The sequence below is a fragment of the Falco biarmicus genome, chromosome 5, assembly GCF_023638135.1.
Source record: "Falco biarmicus isolate bFalBia1 chromosome 5, bFalBia1.pri, whole genome shotgun sequence".
Taxonomy (NCBI): Eukaryota; Metazoa; Chordata; class Aves; order Falconiformes; family Falconidae; genus Falco; species Falco biarmicus.
The window spans coordinates 47,532,825-47,558,274 of record NC_079292.1 but is presented as its reverse complement, the minus strand read 5'-3'; the positions used below and the strand labels follow the sequence as shown (position 1 = coordinate 47,558,274).

Below are 25,450 nucleotides of genomic sequence, written 5' to 3'. Positions count from 1 at the left end.
GAGGAAGCTTAGGAGGAAAAAAAGCTTGTATCTGCAAGGGTGTTGCTAGCCTTGAGTATCTTCTTGCTAATATTTGGGTCAAAAAGCAAAAATGTTGTATCAGCTAATACAGTAATAATATTTTTAAATCATTCTAGTTTTCATAAGTTATCTACAAATACCCTTTTGGAAGATGAGCCTTTTGGACAAAAATGTAGGGTCACAACAGCTCTTCTATATACAGGGAAATGAACATCTAACAAAAAGACAGTGTAACTTAGACACATGGGAATAATGAGATTTCAAATGTTAACAAAGATCAAAACCAACACTGGTACCTTCAAAACATTTACAGGGAGACAGAAACCCCTACTTGCACTTGAAGGATCTTCTTATAGCATTTTTATTGTATAACCAGGCTTATTGGTCCTCATTAAACTATACAGAATTAAAATCTGGGCCCCACACAAGTCAGTATGGCCAGGATTGTATCTACATTGAAACTCAGCATCCATCACAAGAGGTATTTTCCCTGATCACATACAAACAAAATTTTCAAAAAAGGAAATTTTTAAAAAAGGTTAACATTTTCATATTTCACTTGAAAACCAACACTGTCTGAACTTACAAAAAAGAAAATGCAAATTAGGTGGTGCACTGTATTATTGTGTCTCACTTGAATTTGGGCAACAGTGGAAAAAAGACAATCTGCAATAGCTCTTTTCACGTTTGTGGTCTGCTAAAACCTGATAGTGCAAGCACAATCTACATGCATCCTAAAAAAGGTGACCAGCAACATGTTTGTAAGTATAAAGATGAATTACATTTTAAATGTGCAGGGGTTCCATACCTGCCTTTGAAAATCTGTATAGTCCTGGGGGGTGGGGGTGGGGTGGGGGGGGGGGTGGTGAGGAAAAAAATTAGCTCCCTCTTTCCCCTCCCCAGGTTTACTGCTACAGGTCTTACCAGCTCTCTCATCTGTCCAGCATCTGGCACTATTTAGGGTCTCTCAAACTTAAGCCTCAATTTTCCCTTGCCCTCTCTCCTCATTACATCAGCTCTGGGCAACGTGAGCTCCAGACACACTTTCTTGCTTTGTGACCCTCTGGGTCATGAAGGCTGTGACTGGGCAGAGTTATGACACGAAACTGAAAAGAGATACAGGGCAATGGCTGTGATGGGGGAAGGCTGAGAACTAAATGCAAGGGAGTTAAAAAACAGATGGTGTTATTCATATGGAAATGTTCTGGTTTACATCCTCTGTGCAGACTACAGACACATAGGTTAACTACCAGCTGCATCTTATGGGTTTTCCTGACCCTAGGGCATTGCTTAACACTGAAATGATACATGGAATTACAATGGCAAAAGCTCAAATGAAGCGTTCTGAAGAGCTTCATGTAAAATGCATCATCATATTATGATAATATTCTCCCCCCAACCCCCAAATCACATGCACACACAATACACTGTATGTACTTTGCCATGGGATGAAACAAGAATTTTGTCTGAATGTTATAAGGCTACTTGCATAAGGAAAAGAAAAGCAGTTTTGTCTGTAGCGTAATCAACAACCCAGGCTTTTCCCTGACCAAACAATAAAAGAGCAGGGAACCAGGTTTAAGCACCAGTAGATAAGACAGGAATGTCATTTGTAGTTTAAGAGCATTTATTTAACTTCTAGATATAGAACTCAAAGAGTCTGCAGGATGTTTTCCAAATACAGATTTGGTTTTTCACCAGCTTGATTCAAAGTCCATCAGCCTCATCAGGCTTTGGATCATACCATGAAAAACTATCATTAAAACAGCCAACCAAAACTTTGCTTCATCACTCTCCTCATTCCCCTTCCAAAACTGAGTAAATGGAGGAAGCCTTGCAGAGAGGAAACGCAGGGAAGACAGATAAAGTGGAGCTTTCAAATGATGCAAACCAGCCTGCTAAACAACAAAAGAGCTAGATTTCAATGCTTTTTTATCTTTTTCCTTTTTAAAAAAAATTATCAAGTCTTCACTACAGAAGCAGTACAATGAATTTGTCACTGCAATCATATTAAGATTTATTTTTAACCTGGCAGTGGGTGTGAAGTAACTGTCATGCCAAGTTCATCTTGAGATAAACTTAAGAGCTGAAAACAGAGAGCACATGCCTGAGGAGTGGGAGTAGGAAAAGTAAAACATAACAAGACAGGAGTTAACAGTGTTTACACTTGAAGGTGCTGGCCTTCTGAGAAAGTAATTTCTTAACCAAAAGGACAAAACACAGAATAGGTCTGTTTTAATTGCCAAATGTAAAATACGTTAACTGAAAAAGTAAATTCTGAAATTTCACTCCTAAGGGTGACTTAGAAGTTGCATTAATAATCATTTAATGCACCAGAATCTAATCACTTCCAAAACAAAATCCCTACACTGCTACATCAAAACAGAATCACTGTTGCAAATTATACATTGTCTTGATATCTATATATAACTGCAATAAGTGATTCATATTTCAAACATATTTATCATATAGTACTATATAATGCTGCTGAAGAGCATTGCTTTCATCAGCGTGTTCAAAGACAGTCGCCTAGGTAGTCCTAGAAATTATTCTGTTTGAAGCAATGCTGCAATCCATAACAGCGAATCCTAAAGACAGAGATTTTCTAATTAAAAATGAGCCTTTCAAATACTACAATCTTACTCATTAAAAAAGCCTTGTCATGCTTTGGAATTAATGTGCTTATTTCACTGAAAACCACCATTTGCAGCTCCAGACAAAAAGTTTCATATGCTGTATGACAGAAAACAAAAGATTATGCTAGTTATACTGAATCATACCAGCTTCTTATCAGGATAATTTTTCCTTTCAGAAGGAGGGAGGCTATTATGCACTTTCTGAAATGCTGGTTTATAGTTTCTAGTTTACATTATATTCTGGTCCAATAATAATCTTCTGATACCACTTTACTGCAAAAGGCAATTGTCTTCACACAGCTACTTCAAGAGGACAGCACTCCTTATCATCCCTGGAACACACATTCTTTCCAAACCAGAAAGTCTTAGTTTCTAGACTAGGACAGCATCCCACTGGGTACCTGTCCATATAAAAATCTAGTTTAGGCAGTTTTGAAGGCTTCTGAGTACATATTGTTGCTGAATTACTGTCTGATAAAGCATTCCCAACTTGAAAATGTTTAAAGAATTTTATTTATCCTATTAGTAAACACTCCTCCTAGAGCTGCGCAGGTTTTAAACAATATTTGAGGAAGATACCACCATTGCTGCTTCTATTTCCTCCCACCCCTCCTTCAATGCAGCTTCCTTAAATAAGCAAAGAGCAGTGATATCTGAAATAATTTTGACCCTGTTGTGAATCATCTGTGATCAGCCCACGCACTTCCCCTCTGCAAAGGCCCTGACTCACAGTCCCTCTCGGTTCTTCCACTGGAGGATTCCCAGCGTGCAGCAAAGCAACCTGTCTGCATCAAAGGAGCGAAGGAACACATTCAGGTGTAAACCAAAGTAGGTGCTGACCAGGCTAAACCCTCACTCAGCTGCTGGCTGGGTTCAGTGCACCTTCAGGTATCTAATAGCTGAATTAAGATAATTTCAAATGGGTGAAATTAAAACTTCTTGTGAATTTAACCAGAAGAGAAAAAGCGACACTATCTTAAGTGTGGTCACGTGTTTTCTTCCTAAGGCTTCAACCAATATTCATCTTGGATCCGTTTTCCTAGAACATACCATCAGTAAAGCAAAAATAAACCATAATCCCTTCTGCTGAGGTACAACTCCCAGCTAAATACACCTGCAGATAGCTCAAATATCAGTTTAATTTAAGGAAAAAAATATGGTTGCATTTGGACGCTTTTCAAGGAACACACACACACAAATTCCCTATGCAGGGGGAGGAGAGAAGGGGAGGAAGTTTCACACTCTGGGGAACAGCCAAGCTGCTGTATGTGACAAACTGTAAACAGGACTGCTAGCAATACTGCTACAGAAGACTTTACAAATACGTTATTTAAAATATAAACAGGCAGTCTTAACTGAGGTTAGACTATTAGCCATAAACTGTTAAGTTAAACTACGATGATAGTTAATGTAGACTCTAAGTGTGGGTCATGACATTTTTCAAACATATGAGATCACTTCTGGAAAGCGGCCAAGTAGTTCCGCACCTTTTTTCTCAAGTAGTAAAATCATTTGTAAGTCTTAAACAATATAAGATAGTTAATTTTTTACAAAAATCAATTATTTGACTGTGGCACATTCCCAGAATGTGATTTCAAGGAATAGGCTGGGTAGTAGAACAATGTTTCCTTCCAAACCAACGCTATTTCATTAGCCTTGTTAACAAGATAAATACAGCTGCAATTCATTGTCAAATGTCTCAATCAGCAATTCCACAGCACTTCATGACTAGAAATGTATCAACATACTCACCTCAGACTGGTCAAATATTGAAGTTTTACAGTGGAGAGAAAGGAGTTGAGATTGACAGAATTTTCCACAGCTAAACAGCAGGTCAGTTGTAAGCCAGGACCAGAGGTCAGGACTTTCTTTGCTTCAATACCCATAGCGATTTTATTTCTCAGTATACAGGCTACATTATTTTTCCAAATCTACTATGAATTATTGTTCATAATATTAAAAAGTATACATTTTTATAGACATGTAAAACTATTATATAGTTTGTGTGTGTATATATATACAAATTTTGCAATTGTTTTCTGAAAATGTAAACATACTAAACCAGAATTTCTCACTCTTGTAAGCATCTTGTAAGATGCTTCTCACTCTTGTAAGAAGGACACACACGTTTGGCCTCTTACCTGCCTTCAATAAAGGACTGATCTTTTGGCTGCAGAAGAGTTAGAGGTGCCTCCTGACAACAGCCTACCTGCTCTCAGAGCCCTAATTAGGACAGAGCTGGGGTCTAAGTCAGAAGCCCAGATCTAAAGGCTCAGGTAAAAGCTCACAGGCCTGACCTTTTCTTTGCTCACACAGCACAGTGATACACTAAGCCCTGCAGCGGAAGGAGTCATCCCAAAAAGCACGTTCCTCTGCTTGCCCAGAAATCTCACTGCCCATACCATAGCAGCAGAGGGAAAACAAAATCAAACAGGATAGGAGAACAAAAAGAGTGGTGGGTTTTGGCAAAACATTTGGAACAAAAATGGACAAAAGAACAGCAAATAAGCCAGGCAGCTTACCCTTACAGCAGCAGGGTGCTGCTGAGGAGGTCCTCTTGCTTGTGCAAAGCAAACTGTTTACAAATAATTCCACAACATACTAGTACAAATAGCACCAATCCCACCTTGCTCCTTTTCTGGAAACACCAGGTGTTTTATGGACACAGAGCACCTCAGGCAGTAGTGACAAGCTTGCTTCTCTTACATCACCTAGATTTTACACCCAGTTCACTGTTCCTTGGGTTTTTTTCCTGTAAGTGCTCTTAGGGAAGAAACAGCACTTCTCCCATCTTCTCAACCCCTGTTTAGCCTCTGGAGGCCATGCATGAACCATCTCACAAAGGTGCATAGAGATGAGCTGGTCTGATTTGAGCCCCTTTGTTTTCACAAGTTTTTAACAGCATTTTTACTGGAATCTTGTCCTCTAAGAAAGCAATACAATAATTACAGAGATACAGAGAATTCAAGATGACATCTGATGTTTGATTACTCCCTCAGGTAGCCCCATTCACCTTTGAATGTACCTTTGACAGAGCATCAGTGTGCAAAGCCAGTCCCTTATCTCTGTTATGACCAGCTTATTTTGTTATTACAGAAACGTCCCCAAGTGTCTATCATTTTCTAGAGAACTTCTGTAGTCTGTCTTCAACAGAAGTAGTCAGGTGTACTTACAAAGTGTGACAGCTCTTGAAATAGGCTGGCACCCTGCTATCTTGGAAGGGTTGCTCCACTTTTGTCAATATAAAAGAAAAAAATGCTAAAAAAAATTCCCATGGTACTTGTAATCAGTTTGCAGTCACATTCCCACCTTCTCATCTGCTTCAGACTCCACTTCAAATGTTCTAAGCAGTAGCAATTTTTCTTACATCAACAGTGCTGTTCCCTGGCTGTACTAAGAGCCATGGAGCTGCATTAACTGGCATTGGTAAAACAGGCTGCGGAGAACACTATTAATTTCAGTTCATCGCTAGTGGAATTAGTCACTAAATTTCAAGTATTTACTCTTTGGAAAACACCAATAGATGGTTCAGAAGGTATAACAGAGCCTCCCATGACCGGCTAAATCTTTACTGTGGGTAATACAGCCCAGCCTGGGGAAAATCTAAGTTTTAATTCCAGAAATCTATCAGAGGTTGCTTGACTGGTAGTTAGCAGTCCTGACACTTGAAACTAGTGAGCCAAACTGGTTCAGTGCATGTGAAATAAAAAGGATAGTTTTATCAACGTTTAAATGTTATCCACATAAGAAACATATGATTAAACAGATTTAATAATGTCTGCAACAAACATACACAGATCCTACAGCATACTACTCTGTGGAAATAAAATAAAATTAGTTATTCCAAGCTCTCTCAGGTATGGCAATTTTTATTTAACGAAGAATGCCTGCACACAGAGCTTCAAAACTGGTGCCCACTCTGACAAGGACACTCGCCAAGGCTCCCACCACAGGCCAACAGACAGGTTATGGGCAAAGTATTTCCTCGACTCCTAGCCTAGCATCTTCTCTGTTAGACCAGGCTGAATACACATCAATTGTTATTGCTAGCCAACAAAAACATTCCTAATGGTTTTTATATGGCAGCTAGACACTATTATACTGTCATGAAGAGAGTTGTGACTGAGCCATTAGAAAAAAAGAGAAGAAAAAAAAGCAAAACACATCCTATAGCACTGTACGTTTACACTGTGTGGACAACCTTAAGTTTATGCCAGAAACTTCCTGAACTTCCTATTTTCCCTCTCCCGTATTCTTCCTCTGCTTGCCTGCATCCTCCTCACCAACAGCCTTTTCTTCCAGTACCGTGCACATAATCTGACAAACTGGTACGCTGAAAAGTGAAGACTCCTTTAAGATACAAGTTATATGCCTGAAAAATATGGTAACTAAAAATCATATAGCTTAAAACTTGTCTATACTCAGTAGACAACTCCCTTCCTTTAACCAGTGTTTAAGTTTGAGTTCTGTTACTAGAAACCATGTCAAATATAAATTACATATTAGCCACAACTGCCTGACCCAGCTTTTAAAAACCAGGCTTGAACAGAATAAAAAAATCAATTACTAAAATGGAAGGCAAAAAAGGAATCAACAAGTGGTGTAGTCAGTTTTTTGTTTCCTGAAAGATCTCCCTATTATAGGACTGCATACATTCATCTATAAGAGCCTTTGTTCCCAGTTTCACAGAACATGCTTCTCAAGAGACTGAGATAGACCAAAGCATCTGTTTGCAATATAACCACTTCTATTGCCCAAGGAAAAAAAAATCACTATGCTTGCATTTCATAGAGGCACAAAATAGTACAAACACACACACATCACCCAGAAGTCTACAGAAAACAGAAAAACCAGAGCTAGACAAAGCTAAATTCTTCATTAATTTACTATTACCACCTTCAACACAGCATGTTTAAAATGATTGGTCTGCATAAGCATGGATTAAATACTTAACCCTTGCTGTGGACAACACATTGCAGGTACTACAATCACAGCTGTTATCAGAAAGCAAGCATCTGTCAAAGAATTGCAGCCTCAAAAAATATACTGCCATGGTGATGGATGCACCATTAGAGCTAATTAAATTACCTAAAGAATGTGTATTTTTTTATGTATCATTTCTAAAGGTGAATTGTTCCTGCATCCCCCTGCTACTTTAGAAATTATTCTAACCAAAGATTTTATTTTGGTTGCTATGGTACAAGCTGGCTTATAAATATGATGCTGATTAACATAAATGGATATGTATTCCATCTTCAATATTCAAGCAATATCACCACTCAGTTGTAAGACTGCATACATTAATTAAGGAGATGCAGAAGGAACCACCAAAATACTCACCCACTACATAAAATCTGAAAATTTAAAGTTATAAAGGTTAATCTAATTAAGCATATTTTGAATATGTAGACAGCAGAAAAAAAAAAAAAGTCACATTCATTACAATAAAGCCTCAACACAGAACTTTAACAAATTAAACAAATAGAACAGGAAACTTTTTTTTAGGTACTTACAATGTGCAAGAGTTTTAGCACATCCACAAACCTACCAGAAAAGCAAGAAAAAGCAAATAGTTACATTTTAATTCCCCAATTAAAATAAACTGAGTAGCTGTTAAGTTTAGCATTGACACTTACACTTTCTCTGAGCTCATGATCTCCTTGGCAATATGGTAAACCTTTGTTTTCTTTCCAGCTGCCTTACTCTGCAAATAAAATTATGTTATACTATGCACCTTCCAAAACTGTCATAAAGATCATTTCCAGCTAGTAGTTCCTCAAATTCAATGTAATTATTCAACAGTTATTTCTAATAAAAACATTTTATACTGCTTTGAAATCTTCCAGCCTTTCAGGATCTGTGAGAAAAATCAATTTAGCTTGTAGCTGGAAACAACATTAGCTAAGAGTAGTTTTTAAAATGCTATGAGCCTGTCTATTTAATTATTACAGGAAGCACTGAAGTCCATAAAGAGTGAAGCCCTAGCAAGTAATGATCACTGTTTAGCAAAAGTAGTAAAGTACAGATAATATTTCTACATTATTTCAATTTTTTTTTTATTAATACAGCAACAGTAATACTTCCAGCAAACTCAAATGGGTTTCAGGAACATTTTAAATGAAATACACATTTTCTTTACTGAAAAAGAAGATGAAAGGAGGAAAAAGAAAAAAAATCATACTGAAAAGTCAACTTCTGGCAATCTACTGAAGAAGCTGCTGGAATACATAGCAACTGTACTGCAAAGATGTAGAAGTGTGAGCCTTGTCATCTACCTGAAACACTGTGGAGGCAATGTTGGTTTTTATGCGCACATGCTTGGCTTCCAAAAAAATCAATGCTACTGTTCAACATCAGATAGAAGGAACAGGTGTAACAAAGCAAAAGCGGGTAGGTGTCAGGATACAAATGTGTTTTCTACACAGTGTAGCTCCCCATGTACAATTTCCCTCAGATAAAACACCTTTCTCCATAACAGCTTTCATGGTTTGCCATATGCTTCTCTGCTGCCAGCTGTCACCACATCTATTAGATATTCAGGCTTTCATTTTAATGGGCTGCAAAGAAAGAGTGTGGGTGAGGAACACTAAAACATCACAGGATATACCACACGGGAGTGTGATGGAAGTCCTGGGGAGGCTGTATCAGGTATGGTACTATAATATAGGCATTGAACAGTTTATCTAGAAAAGCAGGTATCAGCAGCATTAGGTACATGAACCTTTGGTTCATAAGCACTAATGTTGCGAGATTTGTCCGGCGTTTTAGTTCTTCTCTGAACCTAGAAACAAGCCTCAAATGCTGGAAATCAAACCATGGAACTGATTATATTCATAGATTGGTTTTAATAATATTGTTGTATTAAAAAAAAAAACAATCTAAAATATTTTTTAATTTGAATTTGACACAGTGCTAAATTACTAAATTAAGATTAATTTATAAATTTAATAATTTGGTGTTGCATCCCATATATGCAAAATACATTACTTATTTTATATAGTACATAGACATCTTTACACAGGGCTAGGATTTTACTTGTAAAGTTACACTTATTTCCAAAAAAATACCCAGTAAGGGTCAATCAGACTCAGGTGAAACTGTAACACCGATCCTCAGACCTCCATTTCTTTTTAGAAAGCACAGCTGACACACTCCCTATGAGACTGAATTCACAAGTAACTCAATTATGCACAGCAAGGTATCTGCCATCACTGTCAGTGTGACAGTTGCAAATGAGATGAAAATTAGTATTTTGAGAACAAGACGCTATCGCTAAACAACTACAAAATGAAGTATCACAGTCTGTTTTCAACCCCATTTGAAAGACTTTTCACGTACCAGCTGGCACTGAAAAGGCCACTTTGCATTTGCTCAGCCAAAGGTACTCTGGGTCTAAGAGAGTCTCTAATGGGAGAACTGAAGGGATGCAAATCCGGCTCTCAGACATGGCACTGGAAAGGAACCCTGTAACTCTTCTAATGGATAAAACACATCAAAACAGCCAGATGCTTGTGGTAAGGAGAAATAGAAACAAGCCCAGCTGATGACCAATGCAGAGACTGCTTCACTCTCCTCTGCAGCTGCTCTCTCTGTTAGGAAGTTGGTTGTTAATCCCCAGCTGCCGGCTGCACGTGCCGCAGGCGGCCAAGGCAAGCCGATGAGCAGATGCTTCACAGCAAGTGCTGAATTGCTCTGTGAAACCTGCCTGAGAAGCCTCCTAACGGGGATGCTTTCCTGTAAAACTCCAACATGAAAGGTTGAGGCCACTTCTAGAGGCACACAGGGTAAGTTAGCTTCTATACAGGTACCATCCTGATTAATTTCACAGGCACAAGCTTTCCCCTCAACTCTCTTTCCCTCCCCCAATTTATTCCTCTCAGAAGGTTTGTTTAAATGACATTCAGGTTTGACACATCGTCGGGTCTTCTTTTCCAGCACTAAAAAGTCTCATTGACTTTCCGTGTTTTGTTGTGGTTTTTTTTAAATTATTATTCATTTTGAAGGAAAGGAAGCGAATATAATCCCTGTCAAAGGAAACACAGCTGCCAGGACTAATGCTGAGGAGAGGCACCAGTCCAAAGGCAGGCTGGTGTCAGGGCATCCAGGACTGAGAAGTAAGACAGTGGGTATCCCCAAGGAGAGGGATAGGACACCCAGAACTTAATTTCATTCTGAAGTAGTGAGCACTGTATTCCTGCTCCTCATCTGAAGAATAAATAAAATCAAAATAGGGGAAATGATTCCAAGCTGGCACTTGCAGAAGCAGAAGGTCAGAACTCAACCCCAACAGCCAAGCGTGGCTTACATTCGCCCAAGGGCCATAGAGGTGGCTCTGCAACCCTACGATGACAGCTCTCTTGCCACACCAATAGTCTCTCCTCAGCACCAAAGGAGTGAATTAAGGAACTTAAAGGCTGAAAAGAGGGTTGAGATCTTTGTGTTTCATGCCATTGAAAAGGAAGAATTAAAAACTGGTTCAGTCACCTGTCCCCTGTGCGCCAAGCAGTGATTTGGCAGGTCAGTATGCAGAACCTGCAAATGCAAGACAGCTGTCTGCACAGAAATGGTTACTGGGATGTGGCCTTTGCTGCATGGCCAAGACCCCTGAAACAGGATCATCCAGGCAAAACTACAGCCTCCCAGAGATTCTTCAGAAGGACCTTCTCAGACCTTGCAACCTTCACCTGTCCCCTTCCCTTGGGTTTCACCAAGGCTGACAACTCAAAGGTTGACTTTAAATGTTCAGTGCAGAAGAGACACTGCACTTCAGGATCTGTGAGGCGTAGACAGCCTCATTAAAAGGTATTTACAGGTCTCAAAACTGAAGATCTCTAAACTTAAATCTGTGCACGTAGCATTTTTAGAGGGGCATGGTAGGCAGGTCTAGAGCTCCACAATTCAGTGAAAGATTAACAAAAAATATGCCAGGCAACACACACTTTGTAGTGGGATATTTCTAAAGTTGACCTCTTAATATCAGGCTAATGTACACATACTAAATTAAAATTTTAGAAACAGAAGCCCACTAAACAATAAGAATGATGAAAATAAATATATAAAGTAATGTTGACTCAATGCCTTTTATTTGAAAATATCCCAACAGGTTACAACTTACAAAATAGCGCAAGAGTGAAGAATAGCTTCAGAGGAGAAAGATAAAAAGATACCTGTTTATCTTCTTGAGGATCAGGCTCCCCTTTGCTGGAATCAGAATTTGTGTCATCATCTTCATCAGAACTGTTCATGATATCTTCTTCATCTGACTGAAGATCTCCAATTACCACGTTAGGATGATCATGGTGTTCTTCTAAGGACCTAAAATTAAAATTATGTATAGTCAATAAATATACCATACCTATTTATGTGAAAAACTTTCTGGTTTACCCCACAATAAACAGTTTACTTGGTATCAAAACATTGAAAACAGTAGTGGATGGTCTGAAGATGACAACAATGGTAGGCTTTTCCACAGTGGACTCATAACTCTGCAATGTTTCATCTATGCTGGTATTGATACAATGCTTGCCGACAGCAAACAAAAGCCACAGTACCTTTGGAATATTTATGTTACATTTGTCCATCAGTTTGCCTGACAGCAAAGTTTAAAATCTATCCCCTTACTGCTATGCACATGCATGGTGCAACACTTGCACTGTGTGTCAGAAGGATAAAGAACAGTCCCAGCCGTTTTGCTCTCCTCTGTCTCATGGCATCATGACTTGTTCCAGATATGGTACTCAGACCGGAGCTTTCTGTCTGAAGTTTTAGATGTCTGTATATATACACAGGGCTGCTCCTCAGGACATACGCTAAACAACTGCATCAGGGATGGCAATATTATAACCGTTCTGTCCAATAATTTTTCTTAAAAACAAGAGAGCAGAATCTTTTGTGATTAAAAACTCCCATCCCCCTGAGATAGACACCTTCCAGGTAGCTGTCAAAGCTATAAAATATAACCTTGTTCACGTCTCTCTTCATTAGCTTCAGCTGTATTTGCAATACGGAAATTGCATGAGGCAGGTGCACAACCTTCTTCCTCTAACTAGCCTTGACAACTTCGGTAGAGATTTAAGGAATGCAATTCTAAAAGAAAATAAAAAAGGGGGTAAGGAAAGATAAAGAAGAAAACAGAGACTAGAGGAAACTGAGCCTGAACTCACAGTTATGAGTTACACAGAAACAGCAAATCCCTGGGCTCCTACTTGATGAGCCCGATGTTACTAACTATCCTCCAAAGCAAAAAGCAAATCCAGAAACCCTTGTCCCCAAGCTGTTGCAGCCAGCAGAGATCTCACTATGCTGATCAACACCTCATTTTGTGCAGCCAACACCTGTCAGGGCTACACACTTCTTCAGATAGCTGCCCTCTGCCTCCCCACGCAAGGGATGGTTATGACTGATCTTTTCTTTGCCTAACTTTGAATCACAAGAAAGCAGGGATGGAGGGCAACTCTTTGAGAGTCACCACCTCCAACTGTCAGTTACCAGAAAAAACACTCAGCATGGATCCCATGGGAGGTGGCTGCCAGTAACCTGAACACCAGAAGTAAGGAATACCAGCTGTGTGAGGATGCTTCAGCAGCCATAGCAAGGTGTTGACTATTTAATGCTCAAGGCAGAGTTTAAAAAAAACAACACACCCCAAACCAAAACAAACAAAAAAACCCCAACAATCTAGATATACAAATGCTTATCACAAATAGAAATGTATTTAAAGATGAAAACAAGATAAGCTGGGCTGCACACAGACCTCGGTCAGCCACGAAGACAGGGAAAAGATTAAAAATAGCTTGGTTCTATTAAGACAACACAGGAAGGATGCAGGAAACACCCAAGCAGTTACTGTCTCCCAGAACCAAATGCAATGGGGGGAGGAAGGCGACTGCAAGCTCATCACAGAGTTCAAATGAGACCCTGAGCCAAGACTGCAGCACCCGGGGTGCAGGCAAACCCATTTATTTCAGTCTGGAAATTATCAGCTTCACACGGGAAGAGAGCAGCCACCAGAGAGATGACTGCTGGTGGCAACAGTGCATAGGGTATGCCAGGGACGGCTCCCAGTGAGCCTCTGTGAGCTTTGGGAAGGCAAAACAGCAGCTTTTGACCGAGGCTTTCCCTGGAACCACAGTAGCAGGACGCTAAGACTTCTGCAGTTACTTGTTAACTCCAGCAATCCAGAAAACTCCTTGGCTAGTCTATCTAATTCACAGTCAAATGACCTGTTGGCCTGAGAATGTTTATTTTGACAGATGCCATTTCAGATCCTTTCATTTTATAGATGGCAAACATATTTATTACATCTGTAGCATTACATGAGGTAGATATATCCCCCCGCTTTAGTAAAAACCTGCAACAGAAATAACTACTATTATTCCTTCCTTTACTGTATTACTCAGTTTAACCATCCTCATCTGTCACTGAATCTACATCTGATCTGGGCTATTTTTTTCCCCCCATTGTATTAAGCATTTTATCTCTAACCACAAGGGAATTAACTTTTTAGCCACTTATTCATTAAATATTACTTTTGTTAATGGACATTTCATTGCCCCTTTTCCTAGCCTTAATATTTGTTTTAATTGCTACTTTAATTTCCTTTAACTAAGATTCCTTTCCATTAATGAAACTTTTCACACTTGTGAAATCACAGCTCTTTTGCCTAAGCATATTCTACAGGATGCCCATTCCCAGATTTTGCTGTCATTTTCCATTTAAATTTTTCAGGGCAACCACGTCAACACTTACAAGTTTTAGAAAACCTGCCCTTTCGGAAGTCAGAAACAAGCACATTTCTAGCTAAGGCCGTATTCTGCTTGCACAAACATAACCCCCTCACCACTGAAGGATAAGGATCAAAGTAGCTGACCTGTGCTACGTAAAAAAAATTCTAAATGAAAGATTAATCAGCTTATCTAATAGAAAGTTTCAGTAAGAAAACTACTAAAAAAATGTTAATAATTAACTATTGATGATCACAAATGAGAGCCACTCTACATTTTTTTTCTTCCTGTGAATCACAACAACATTTAAGCAGTAAGCTCCTTTTCTTGCCTTTGTGGTGCATACTATTTGTTTAAAGCAAACAGAGCTGAGAGAACCATATACCAAATCTTGCCTAGGATATCTGCCCCACCAGTCAAGCACATCAGAGTAATCCCCGTTTGTCTTTATCCTGTATTTCCTCAGCTCACAGCCTAACACAGCCCTCAGGTTCTTCCACCTGACATATTTTGTTGAGTGGGTTTTGGTCGGGTTATATTTAATTTTTTTTCTTTATTTGTGTGTGTGGTTGGTTTTTTTTAAACCCACATGGATGATTAGATGATTAATGATCAAAAGCCAGTTCACATCCAGCTATTTTCCAGACTCAAACAAGCTACCAGTTCAGGAATAGGACACAATATTGTAGCCACAGACAGATGCACTCCTAGGGGTAATCTGGTTGTGTCCTCTTCCTCAGAGGAGATGGTGATAAAGTCACTATGTTGATCTGCCTTTATCAGTCATGTGCCACAGAACATGTGCCTCTCCTTGGACCTTACGCCATCACAAATACCACAGCTTTTTTCTTGAAACAGAAAGCAGTTCTGTGTTTACTGATTGCTCTTTCTGTACTTTGACCTCTGAAGTAATCTATAATGTAAGTGTATATACAGTTCTCTCAAAAGTTATCTCTGGATGAAGTGAAACCCTTGTAGCCTTTATAGTAAATCTTTAAACAGAATCTTTTCTGCCACATGTCAATTCCCCTTTTGCAAAATACCACAAGCATGCAGTAATGGTTATTTTTAAGCAGCTCTTCTGATCGGTATTTTGGGGATACTATGAACTATCTCTATCTTGTTCCCTCTTCATCACGGTTCTTTGTCCTGCCCACAGCACTACAAGAGAGACTTCTGCATTATCGGTCATGTGAAACACCATCACTGCCAACTCACCATGCTGCCCACTGAGTAAGAATACCTTGCCCTATCTTGTGAACAAGTTACCTAAATATAGATGTGGGGTTTTTTTATTTGACACATAAAATGAAGGGATCGTTAGTTCGCCTCAGAATGAGCGGTTTATGGGACATAGATTGTGCTGTATTTTCCTAATGCAGTAGTAAAATATTAATGAAAGGACACATGCCAGTCCTAGTAAGACATACAGCAAGATAAACTGTCAAACCTTAAGAACGGCTATCAAACTATTACAGCAGAAAAATAATCCTAGTCAGCATAAAACTCTCTAATTTCTTCAAAAGATGATCAAGACTAGTTCAGACTATTTGTATTATTGCAGAAGCTTCAAATACACTCAAGGCTTCACTTGTAGGCACTGTTGATTCAGACACTGCATAGGACACTATAGCCTGAAGTCACAATTAACATTTCAGTCTCAGTTCCCAATTCATTTAGAAGGGACAGAATCTCTCTGAATCATCTCAGTCAAGCTTGAAATACTATATGCCATGGACTGCCCCAACATTAAGTATTTTATAGTATACTGGAATTACTTCCAAGTGTTAGCATCACCATAACTACTAAAAAGCAAGTTTCCACAGCTCCAACGTATTTTTTAAAATAGATTCAGCCATGCTGCTACTTGTGGCAAGGAAATGCTACACATTTCCTTATGATCTTCATTATTTTTAGATTTTTTTTCTGCTTACAGTAAGTAATCACAAATACGTAGGAACACTGAATAAACAGAACCTTGCACACAACACACTGCTCAATTATTTTCTCATCCGTTATTTTAAAATGAGTGTCCATTCCACTCTTTGTTTTGTAGGAGTGTCCCAGCATCTTTATCCTTCTTCTGCCTCTTCCTCCAGTATTTCATTGCAGTTTTTTGTGGGTGGCGGTGTTTGTTAATTTTTAAAGCAAGCCTTCGTCATACAGGCAAAATTACACACACTGAAGTTCCCACTCAACTACAAGATACACACCAAAACATCAGAGAGCCAATAAGCATACCCTACTATAATATTTCATCTCAAATTCTTTTTGTACTGTTACAGCATTTCACAATCCTTTCACAGCTGCTTGCAACCTCACTTTCCTCCAGAGAGACAACAATTACTATTGCTGTTCATCCATTTTCACTTTTTAGTATCATCAGTCCCTGCAATCAATTTCAATAATTAAGGAACATTCAGCTCTTTTTTTTTTATTATTTTTTTAATTTTTTTTAAATTTTTTTAAAGACCTAAAAGCACACTGGCTCTCCACGGAGTCAGTAGCTGACATGCTTACTTATTTTTTTCATAAAGCCTCACACTTGTAATAGCTGTAGGTAAGGCAGCATGCCTCACTGACCGATTCCCTCAATGGATGAGAGTTGTGCACTTCTGGGAAACCCTGAGGATAAAAGACTTTAAAAAGGAGAAAAAAATGTCCTATGGCATCTTTTCTGTTAGCTCCTATCTAAATTCAGAATCTCTTTTGAGGTAGAAAGGGCTGTAAATACAGAAATCAAGTTAAGAACCCCAAACAACTTAGGAAGCAATTATCTAATTTGGGTGCTCAAGACAACAGAAGACGTTCTTGGAAAGCCAAAGCAAAAATGAAATTATTGCTTGGTTAATTTCCTTGATTTTGTTTTGTGAACTTCCTTTTGCTTTAATTTAATACTTTTATTTAAGTTCAATGTCTTTATTACTTATTTACTGCAAGTTTTTAGAAAAAAGGAAACCAGTTCTGGAAAGCAAGCACACTTGGCAAAGCACAAAGATAACCATGAATACAACCAAGATCACTAGTGAGCTCCTATGACATATTAAGAAGATATATGACAGGATTAGTGATCAGCAAGGTTAATAAAGGCATCAATTAATGTACTTTTTGGATGAGTTACATTTTGCTGCAATACCTCTGCTCCACAACCATCCTGAAGAAGCAAACATCAGCATGTTTCCTTTTGCAAACCTGTCTGGAAAGCATAAAGGTGAACTTCGTCTGGCAAGCATAAAGGTGAACTTCAAATCACTCCAGATGCACCTGGACCCTAACCCATCATATTCACCTCACTGTTAAAACCTCAGATTCTCTGAACAATGGTGACTGTCTACCATTATAGCTAAAAAATCCCCTCCCTCATTGTCCTCTTCACGTCCCCTTGCTTTTATTTCTCCTTCAGGCATACCAGACCATTAAGCAGCAAATGAGGATGAAATGCAGCCTAGACCAGGTGGCTTACTTATCTGAGTTATTCCTACAGCATCAGTCACCTCTGCTTTAATGACAGACGCACCAATGGAAAGAACTGAAGCCGAGATCCTGTCTCTCCTCTCTAGGTGTAGTGGACTGTGTGAAAAAGGGCTGGTGGATACTGCTGCGGCTGTCACAGTGCTGGCTTGGCTGCCAGCACTGGGGACTCGTTGCCTTATTGTATCCAAGCTGCTTGGGCTTCAACTTCTCTGCCAAAAATGGTGCTTTTTCACAGTGAAATACAGCAGGGTGTCCTCTCAAATAGTGTTTTACATGATAGCATTAAAGTTATGCCATTTGTTCTTCTGCAGTGACAGCCCAATGATTTTAGTAAGTCCTTCATATTATTAGGACTAATAACAACACAAAAGGCAATAAACCAGGAATTTTTCTTGATCTGATGCTAAGGAACACAACAGACACTTAATGTTGATCTCCCTTTTATTTATATTTTTTAAGACCACCTGAAGAGATTGCATCTGTGAGATTCATTAGTTCCTTTTGCAAGCTATCCTTCCTTGGTGACATGGCCGAGGAATGAAATAGACGTCTACAACAGTTTTTAAAAAAACCAAAGCACCACAAAACAAGAGGCAAACAAATTAGACCAATGAATCCATGATTATTTGCATCACTTATAACTGTTGTGCTATATTCTCTCCAGGCCCGTTAGGGAACTTTAAGGATACAATTACAAACATAAACACTTCTCAGGAACCACAGCTAGAAAACAGAAACAACCAGCATCCAGCTGAGCAACTCGAAAATATTTTGTGCGTGTCAGGTTACTTTTTCCAGTTGCAATTTAAAGACTTCAAGAATTGAAACAGCATTATTTTAAACAATGTCATACATACTGTATGCATGCCCAAGCGTCTATATTTTTTTATAGGAAGTCAGGATCATTGGTGACAGTGATATGCTGTCAAAAGAGAAGCTTAAGACAATCTATTTGAAATGGATTTTGGTTCAGAGCCTCTTGTACTTCGAAAGCTGCCTGCTACCTCCTGGGCAACGGGCTGGCTGTAGAGAGGCCAGGTAGGAATGCTGGGAGTTTGTTCCTGCCAAAAGAAATGCCAAGAACTACCCTCTTTGTTCTGGTCTTTACCCCTGGCACTCCCTGCTCACACCTGGGTTTTCTGGGCAAGACGAATATCACAAACACTGCTGAGAGCTGCCACCATATTTAGCCTGTTAGATCATGCCACTGGCAGCTTCTTCTGTACTTGGCTGAGCATGTTGCAAACTGCAATACCTGATTTGCTGGAACCAAGTTATCCTAGCATTTGTAGCCAGCAGCATTTAGTTTAGCATTTGTTATCCTCAGGCCAAGACAGCACTTCTTTCTTTCCTCAACAAGAAGAAATTAAATCTGACTCACATTCCAAGCAAAAAGTAAGGCATTTGTCATATGTGTTTCACACTTAATAAATTTTGTACTTTTTTTTTTTAAGCAATCCGTTGTGTCAGTCACCCTACTTCAGGCACACTATTGATCAGTAGTCTTGCGCATACTTCTTTGCACGATTTTAATAAGCACAGCTTAAAGAAGGTGCAAACAGCTCTCAGATTATCTCCATATTTAGCTGCGATTTGAACACACAAGCTCCCGCGGGTGGAAGTGCCCAGGGGACCGCTCTCGCCACAAGCAGCCTCCCATGCACAAGGGAGGCATCTTCAGTGAGACCGTTTGTTGACAATTCCTCAGTTCCTTGGAAAGCTCAACATAAACACACATGCATGCTTCAGATGTTTCCACACTCACCATAGAAAAGCCACAATAAAAAAAAAAAAAAAAACAAACAAAAAAAACCCCAAAAACCTGAGAGATCTCAGTTTTACAAGCCTTCAAGAACACGGGTGCCCGCAGCAGGCCAGTGCAGCTCCCAAGGCAGCACGGCACAGCTGGTATCATGACAAGTAGGAGACACAGTCACACTGCCCTGCTTCTGCTGGGACAGCCCCAGCAAAAGTGCCAAAAGGAGATCATGCCAGTGTAGCAGAACATAATCGAAGAGGACACAAGGGGACAGTTTCAACCATTGATACTGGAAAGTGAAACACTGTGCTGAACCCCTGAGATTTAAATCCTTGCCTGGAGACTTGTACAGGAGAAGGAGTTGCTGCATCAGTTCTTTCCACCACCACCCAAAGCTGTGAGGGATTACTTGCCTTCTCAGGTAGGTAAACAGGGAAGTCTTCGCAGAATTTACAGCTTTTTGCCTTCCCTTATCACCAATTCTCATTTCATAGGGAGAGCTGCAATGCTCATGGCCAAGACCTTTGGAAAAAAGCTCCAGGCATGGAAGTGATAAAGAATATAAATCAGGACCACCAAAATACAGCACTCATTTACAATCAGGACATGCTATTCTAACTTCTCTCAGTCCACAAAACAGACACATAGTGGGAAAAGGTTTATTGGGAAAAAGACAGCAGGATCAGAAGAAAAATAATACTTTACTTCCCAGTCACAGAACAAAAAGAAAAACCACAACACAACTCCAGCACACATTAAATTGACTTCTAGAAAACTATAATAAAAATGTGACAAAATTTCAAACCAAACACATCAAATAGGAAAGGGAAAACCTATACCAAGTGAGAACAAAACCTCCTATTAATACTCATTTCAAACAAAATTGATTTCACCTTGCCAGAGCTACCATGGAGTTCCATTGTATAACTACTACTCCTCCACTAAAATCAGAATTAAGGCAAGGCCCTAAATATCTCCTATATTGATTCATCATTGTTTTTATGATTTTTGGGTGACTTTATCCCTGAAATCAGGGCTGTGCACAACCTATTGCACTCCAATTTTATGTGTTGGATAGCTAGAAGATGACAAGAAAGTGCTAAGCAGCAGAGTACTCTAAAGGTTGTGACTTAGATCTAAAATAAATGTGGAGTGACTTAACTCTTAACTGCTTAACTTAACACGACTGCCGACATGTGTGGGAGCTGATGCGGCTCCAGGCTGCTGGAAAACAGAGGTTGAAACAGTTTGGTTGAGACCAGCACAGACTACCTGTAAAAAATAACTGAGCTGTTAGCAAGATTGGACTTGTGCACTCTCTTCCTCTAATCTTTTGCACAGATTAGAGGAAGAATGGGATTTAGACACTTTTTCTAAACTATTCCGCTCATCTCAAAATCAATACCGAACATCCAGCCCCCAGGAACACCACTGGGGGAGGAAAAACAGAACATAAAAAAATCCACCAAACTCTGCACAGTTGAAATCACTGAGCCATAAGGCTCAGGTTGTAGCTATCAAAATAGCAGTTTTGATAAAAACTCCTTTTATTTATTTACAGGCAAAAATCTTAAGAGATTTTTTTTTAGTCCACTTTGCTTGAGTGAAGCACGAAGATATTTCAAAGAAAAATTAAAACTTGCATAAACTCAGTATTTTTAAAAGAAATGTCTCTGATTCTAGCATCTAAAATAAAGCCTGCATTCCTTAGCATAAATTTTGTCTGAAAAAACACAGCTGCACGGTTTTGTATGTCTATTCGTTAAAACATCTTTAAATTGATCAAATACAGATGTTGGATAAATGAGGCATATTAATATAACTGTTGATATTTAAATAGAAACTGAAGTTAATATTTTGATTGCTTTCTTCCAACATTCATTTTATGCCCCCCAAAATCTTACTATTTTACATATACAATTATATTAGACCTTGCCACAGTTAAAATATCACCATACAAACCAGAGTACCACCAAGCTTCACAAAAATGTTTCCTGAGCTAACACTGAAGAAAACCCACAGGAAAAGGCTGTTGTTGAGCATATAAATGGGTCTTTCATCAGTTCTCATGTCACATTTGACTCTCCATTCTACATCTGTGATACTCTCTGGAGCTATGTGTTAACCTGCAATTTATACCACTGCTGGCAACTGGAGACAGAGTGTGCATGTCAGAGGCAAGGCAGAAATGCCATATATTTGTAGAGTGACAAATATACAACGTTACCTTAGCTTCTCCCATTTTAAGGAAAAGGAAATACATATGAAGAGTGCCAAAATTAGGAAAAAAACAAACACAGAATAAAAGAGGAAAGCAAAAGTTTTTCAGATTAATTTATGAAAGTATGTGACACCTGAGTTCCTGTTATCCATAAACAGGTGGGTTAGGAAGCAGGGTAAAGGACACAGGGGGGTTTTTGTGCTGCTTTGCTTACTTCAGGCTCCCCCACATCATGCTAAGTCACCCTTCAGCTGAAGGGAAGGGCTGACACGCTGAGCTGAGGCGACGTCACCAGGAGGAAAGACGAGGACATCCTTGTATTGTACCAGGGAGATCGATGGGAACAGCACAATTAAGACATTTTTGCCATCTGTGGTGAGCACTTCTTCAATGGGAAACAAAGGACAGCACAGTTTACCCTTAAAATGGCTCTTAATGCAGATGGACTGCGCGGGCTACAAGGTTAGTGTGATGTAATTTTCTGGACTGCACAAGACTGACAAAAAAAGCACCAAATCTTTTGGAGAGTGGCAAAGGGATCTGCCCAGCAGCCAGGGAGCACTCCCCAGCAGTGCTGCCTCATCACCATCGCTGCTGCCACGGTCAGCTTTCCCCGTCTCATACTTACAAACACACCCCACCCAGCCTTGACTACACTTCATGAAAAGATATCAAGAACTTGAACTACATCTGTTTTTATGTAACACTTGTAATGCCATCCAGTAAGTTAGAAGTCTTTCATTATGGCACCTCCAACCCTGCCAAAAGTTTCCCTATGTGCCGTGTCCACATCAACCTGCTTCACCCACGTCTTTCATTTACTAAAACCAACAGGGAGCTCTTGAAAACAGGAATGAAAGGAATACCAAAGACAGAAATTCTCTTTCATTACAATCTTGGAGATCCTCCAACTGTTTTCATTTTGTAAGACCTTTCAAACCTTTTCAAGACTGGATTATATACTAAAATAATGGACTTGGTATTAGAAAAATACAGTTCTCCAACTCCTTTCCCTCGTTGGAGAAGGGAGCATCAGACTTCAGAATCTTCCCCAATGTCAAAACAGATGAAATCATCTCATCTCAAACATTTGGATGAGAATGGGTGAAGATTCTTTCAAAGCAAGAAATTCCTATTTAGTCTGATTTAGGAAAAAAAAAAAAAAAGGTGAGGGGATGGATTGGCATACCCCTAGATTGCTTTAGAAGATTTAAGTATTGTCCCAAAGGGCATATCTCCTTCTTATAATACATGCATCTTATTTCATGTAGTATAGCAGACTAAACTGTAAAGCTGTATAACCAAAAGACATCCCAAAACTAAAGAAAACTTCTCTTACTGGAGAAGCAGAACATGGAGACACTGACTTGCTTGAAGTTTCTTGCAAGGAAAGGGAAGAAACCCCAAAACACTGCACATGCTTTCCTAAGGGAAAAAAAAAAAAAATCACTGTCTCTCATGTAGTTTCACAGGCTATCCTAGTAGTGTATAAAATAATTAACTTGACACTACAAAATAGAGTAATTCCAGACCCAAGGTCAGTGATTTTACTAACCCTCAGGAAAGAGAAGGAACTCCAGAGAGCAGCATACAGCCCCAGGATCAGAGTCCCACCACTGCATGCACCCAATTCCTTCCCAAAGTCCCTGTGTCAGAACATCAGTATCCCCAAGCAACAGCACTACCACTTCTCACCAATATTTCAGTTTCTCATTGATTTGGACTCTGGTTAGACACACCTAATTTCATTACAGAATTTGTTTCTTCACCATCTGTAAAAGCAAAACGGCACGTTCCTTATACTTGGTAGCCAAGAATTTCTTTGTCCATTCCCTGCTCCGGAGCACCAGAGCTGAGACTGCCAGATAGGCTTTGTATTCAGCCTTGGAGGGGATGGGAAGCAGAGATCTGAGCCTTCTGACTCACTCTTTACTGACAAGCCCTTGGAACTGGCAGAAGCCTGCCAGCTGCATGACATGTACGTGAGAAAGCAGGGGGGTGTGGGGGGGTGTGGAGAAAGAGGCAAGCTCAAGGAAGCAGAATACAAAAAGAAAGCCAGTGATAACATGACCGAAGATAAGGAAGCCTGATAGGAAACCTAAACAGTGTATTATCAAAGCTATTCCACTAAAACCTGAGGTACAATTGTGGAGAAAGAATTTAATGAACAACTAAGGGTGGCAGAAGCCAACTAGAATACAGGGGGAGACTGAACACATGGCAAGACTGCAGAGCTGATGGAGGAAAAGGAACCTGCCTTCCTCAGAGCAGAAAGTAATCCACTATCACCTTTTAGTAGTGTATGAAATCCAAAAAATCTACATACCTGGCATCTACTTTTCAGGAAGTTATATCCTTCAATAAAAAGAAAATGTGGTTTTTAATGTATAAATATAACACCTTCAATATCTAAATTTTATTTTGCGCATTCAAATCTCAGTATAAGTGTTTCAAAACTGTTTTTAAATGCCATTTAGACCCTACAGTATTTTATTAATTTAGTGGTTCTGAATGGGATTTTACAACTGAAAAAAAAGCCCTTCCCTAATGCAGCCAATCTCTAAACACCACCACATTTATCTGGTACAATATTGCTCATCAGAAGCATGTCTCAACCCTAACAAAGTTCAGTACATCAAAGAGGAATATCTATCAAAGTGCTTAACCACACAGATTTCAATACTAAATTCAATATTCCAGGAAAGCTTTCATGGACACTTAATTGACCTGTGGGGACTCAGTCACCAAAGCAGAATTTAGTCCAAAAAAACTAAGCTTACAAAAATACCAATGGATTATTCTAAATCCACAGGGGTGGGAAAAATAGGAAGCAGTATTTAATTAAACCAACATGAAGATATCAAAAAGGGTTGTTGTCACATGGTACTCCCCCAGCCCTTTGCAAAGATAAATCCTAGCCACAATCACAATGACACAGCTATAAATCTTGTCAAAATCAATTTGCAGTCATGCACATTTGCAACATTTTGAAGGAACGCCGTCCAAAGTAGTCAGTAAATACAATATGCTATTCCCTGAAGGGTGAAGGAGCAGACTTGCTCAACCTGAAGTACAATTCTCTTGCCTAGAACAATGTAACAAAGACCAAAAGGAAGCCCACAAGATCCAGAAAAGTGTAAGTTTCTGTCTTCTGCAGCATGACACACATTCCAGCGCATGTTCCTTTGCATCTTTAGATTACTGGACAAATATATACTCAATTTTATTTTTAGTTTTAAGGAAAATTTTGCTGTTCTCCTCAGTAAAGGTTTGTCACTGAAAAGAGGAGAGCCAATGCATAAATATTTCTTTCATTAGGAGGTTTTAAGAAAGAAAAAACCCCAACAAAACAAAAAGGTGTCCCTTCAAAACAGAACCATTACAACTACTAGTCTCTGACAACATTACAATGCATTGTGGCCATACCAAGCAGCACTCACTTTTCAGGCCTGAACCATTCATTTCTCAAAAAAAACCCAAAACGACCCAAACCAAAAGAGCTGCTTCCCCTGTTATCTGCAACTAGATAATTACATTTAAAACATCTTTCACATTTAACAGTAAATTTTTCATCCCACAGCATCTATTCTTCACTCATTTTGTTTACAGGGTCCTT

General features: G+C 39.2%; 1 protein-coding gene across 2 annotated transcripts in view; it reads right to left on the bottom strand.

The window, feature by feature from the left end:
• The window catches only part of FGD6 (FYVE, RhoGEF and PH domain containing 6), a 74,863-nt gene that overhangs the window by 33,950 nt on the left and 15,463 nt on the right, over positions 1-25,450 (bottom strand). For both annotated transcript variants that reach the window (XM_056339262.1, XM_056339263.1), the window contains exons 3-5: positions 11,825-11,972; positions 8,294-8,361; positions 8,171-8,201 (exon numbers count right to left, since the gene is read on the bottom strand). In XM_056339262.1, coding sequence (XP_056195237.1) covers positions 8,171-8,201; positions 8,294-8,361; positions 11,825-11,972 — 247 coding nt within the window. The remainder of the gene's footprint in view (positions 1-8,170; positions 8,202-8,293; positions 8,362-11,824; positions 11,973-25,450) is intronic.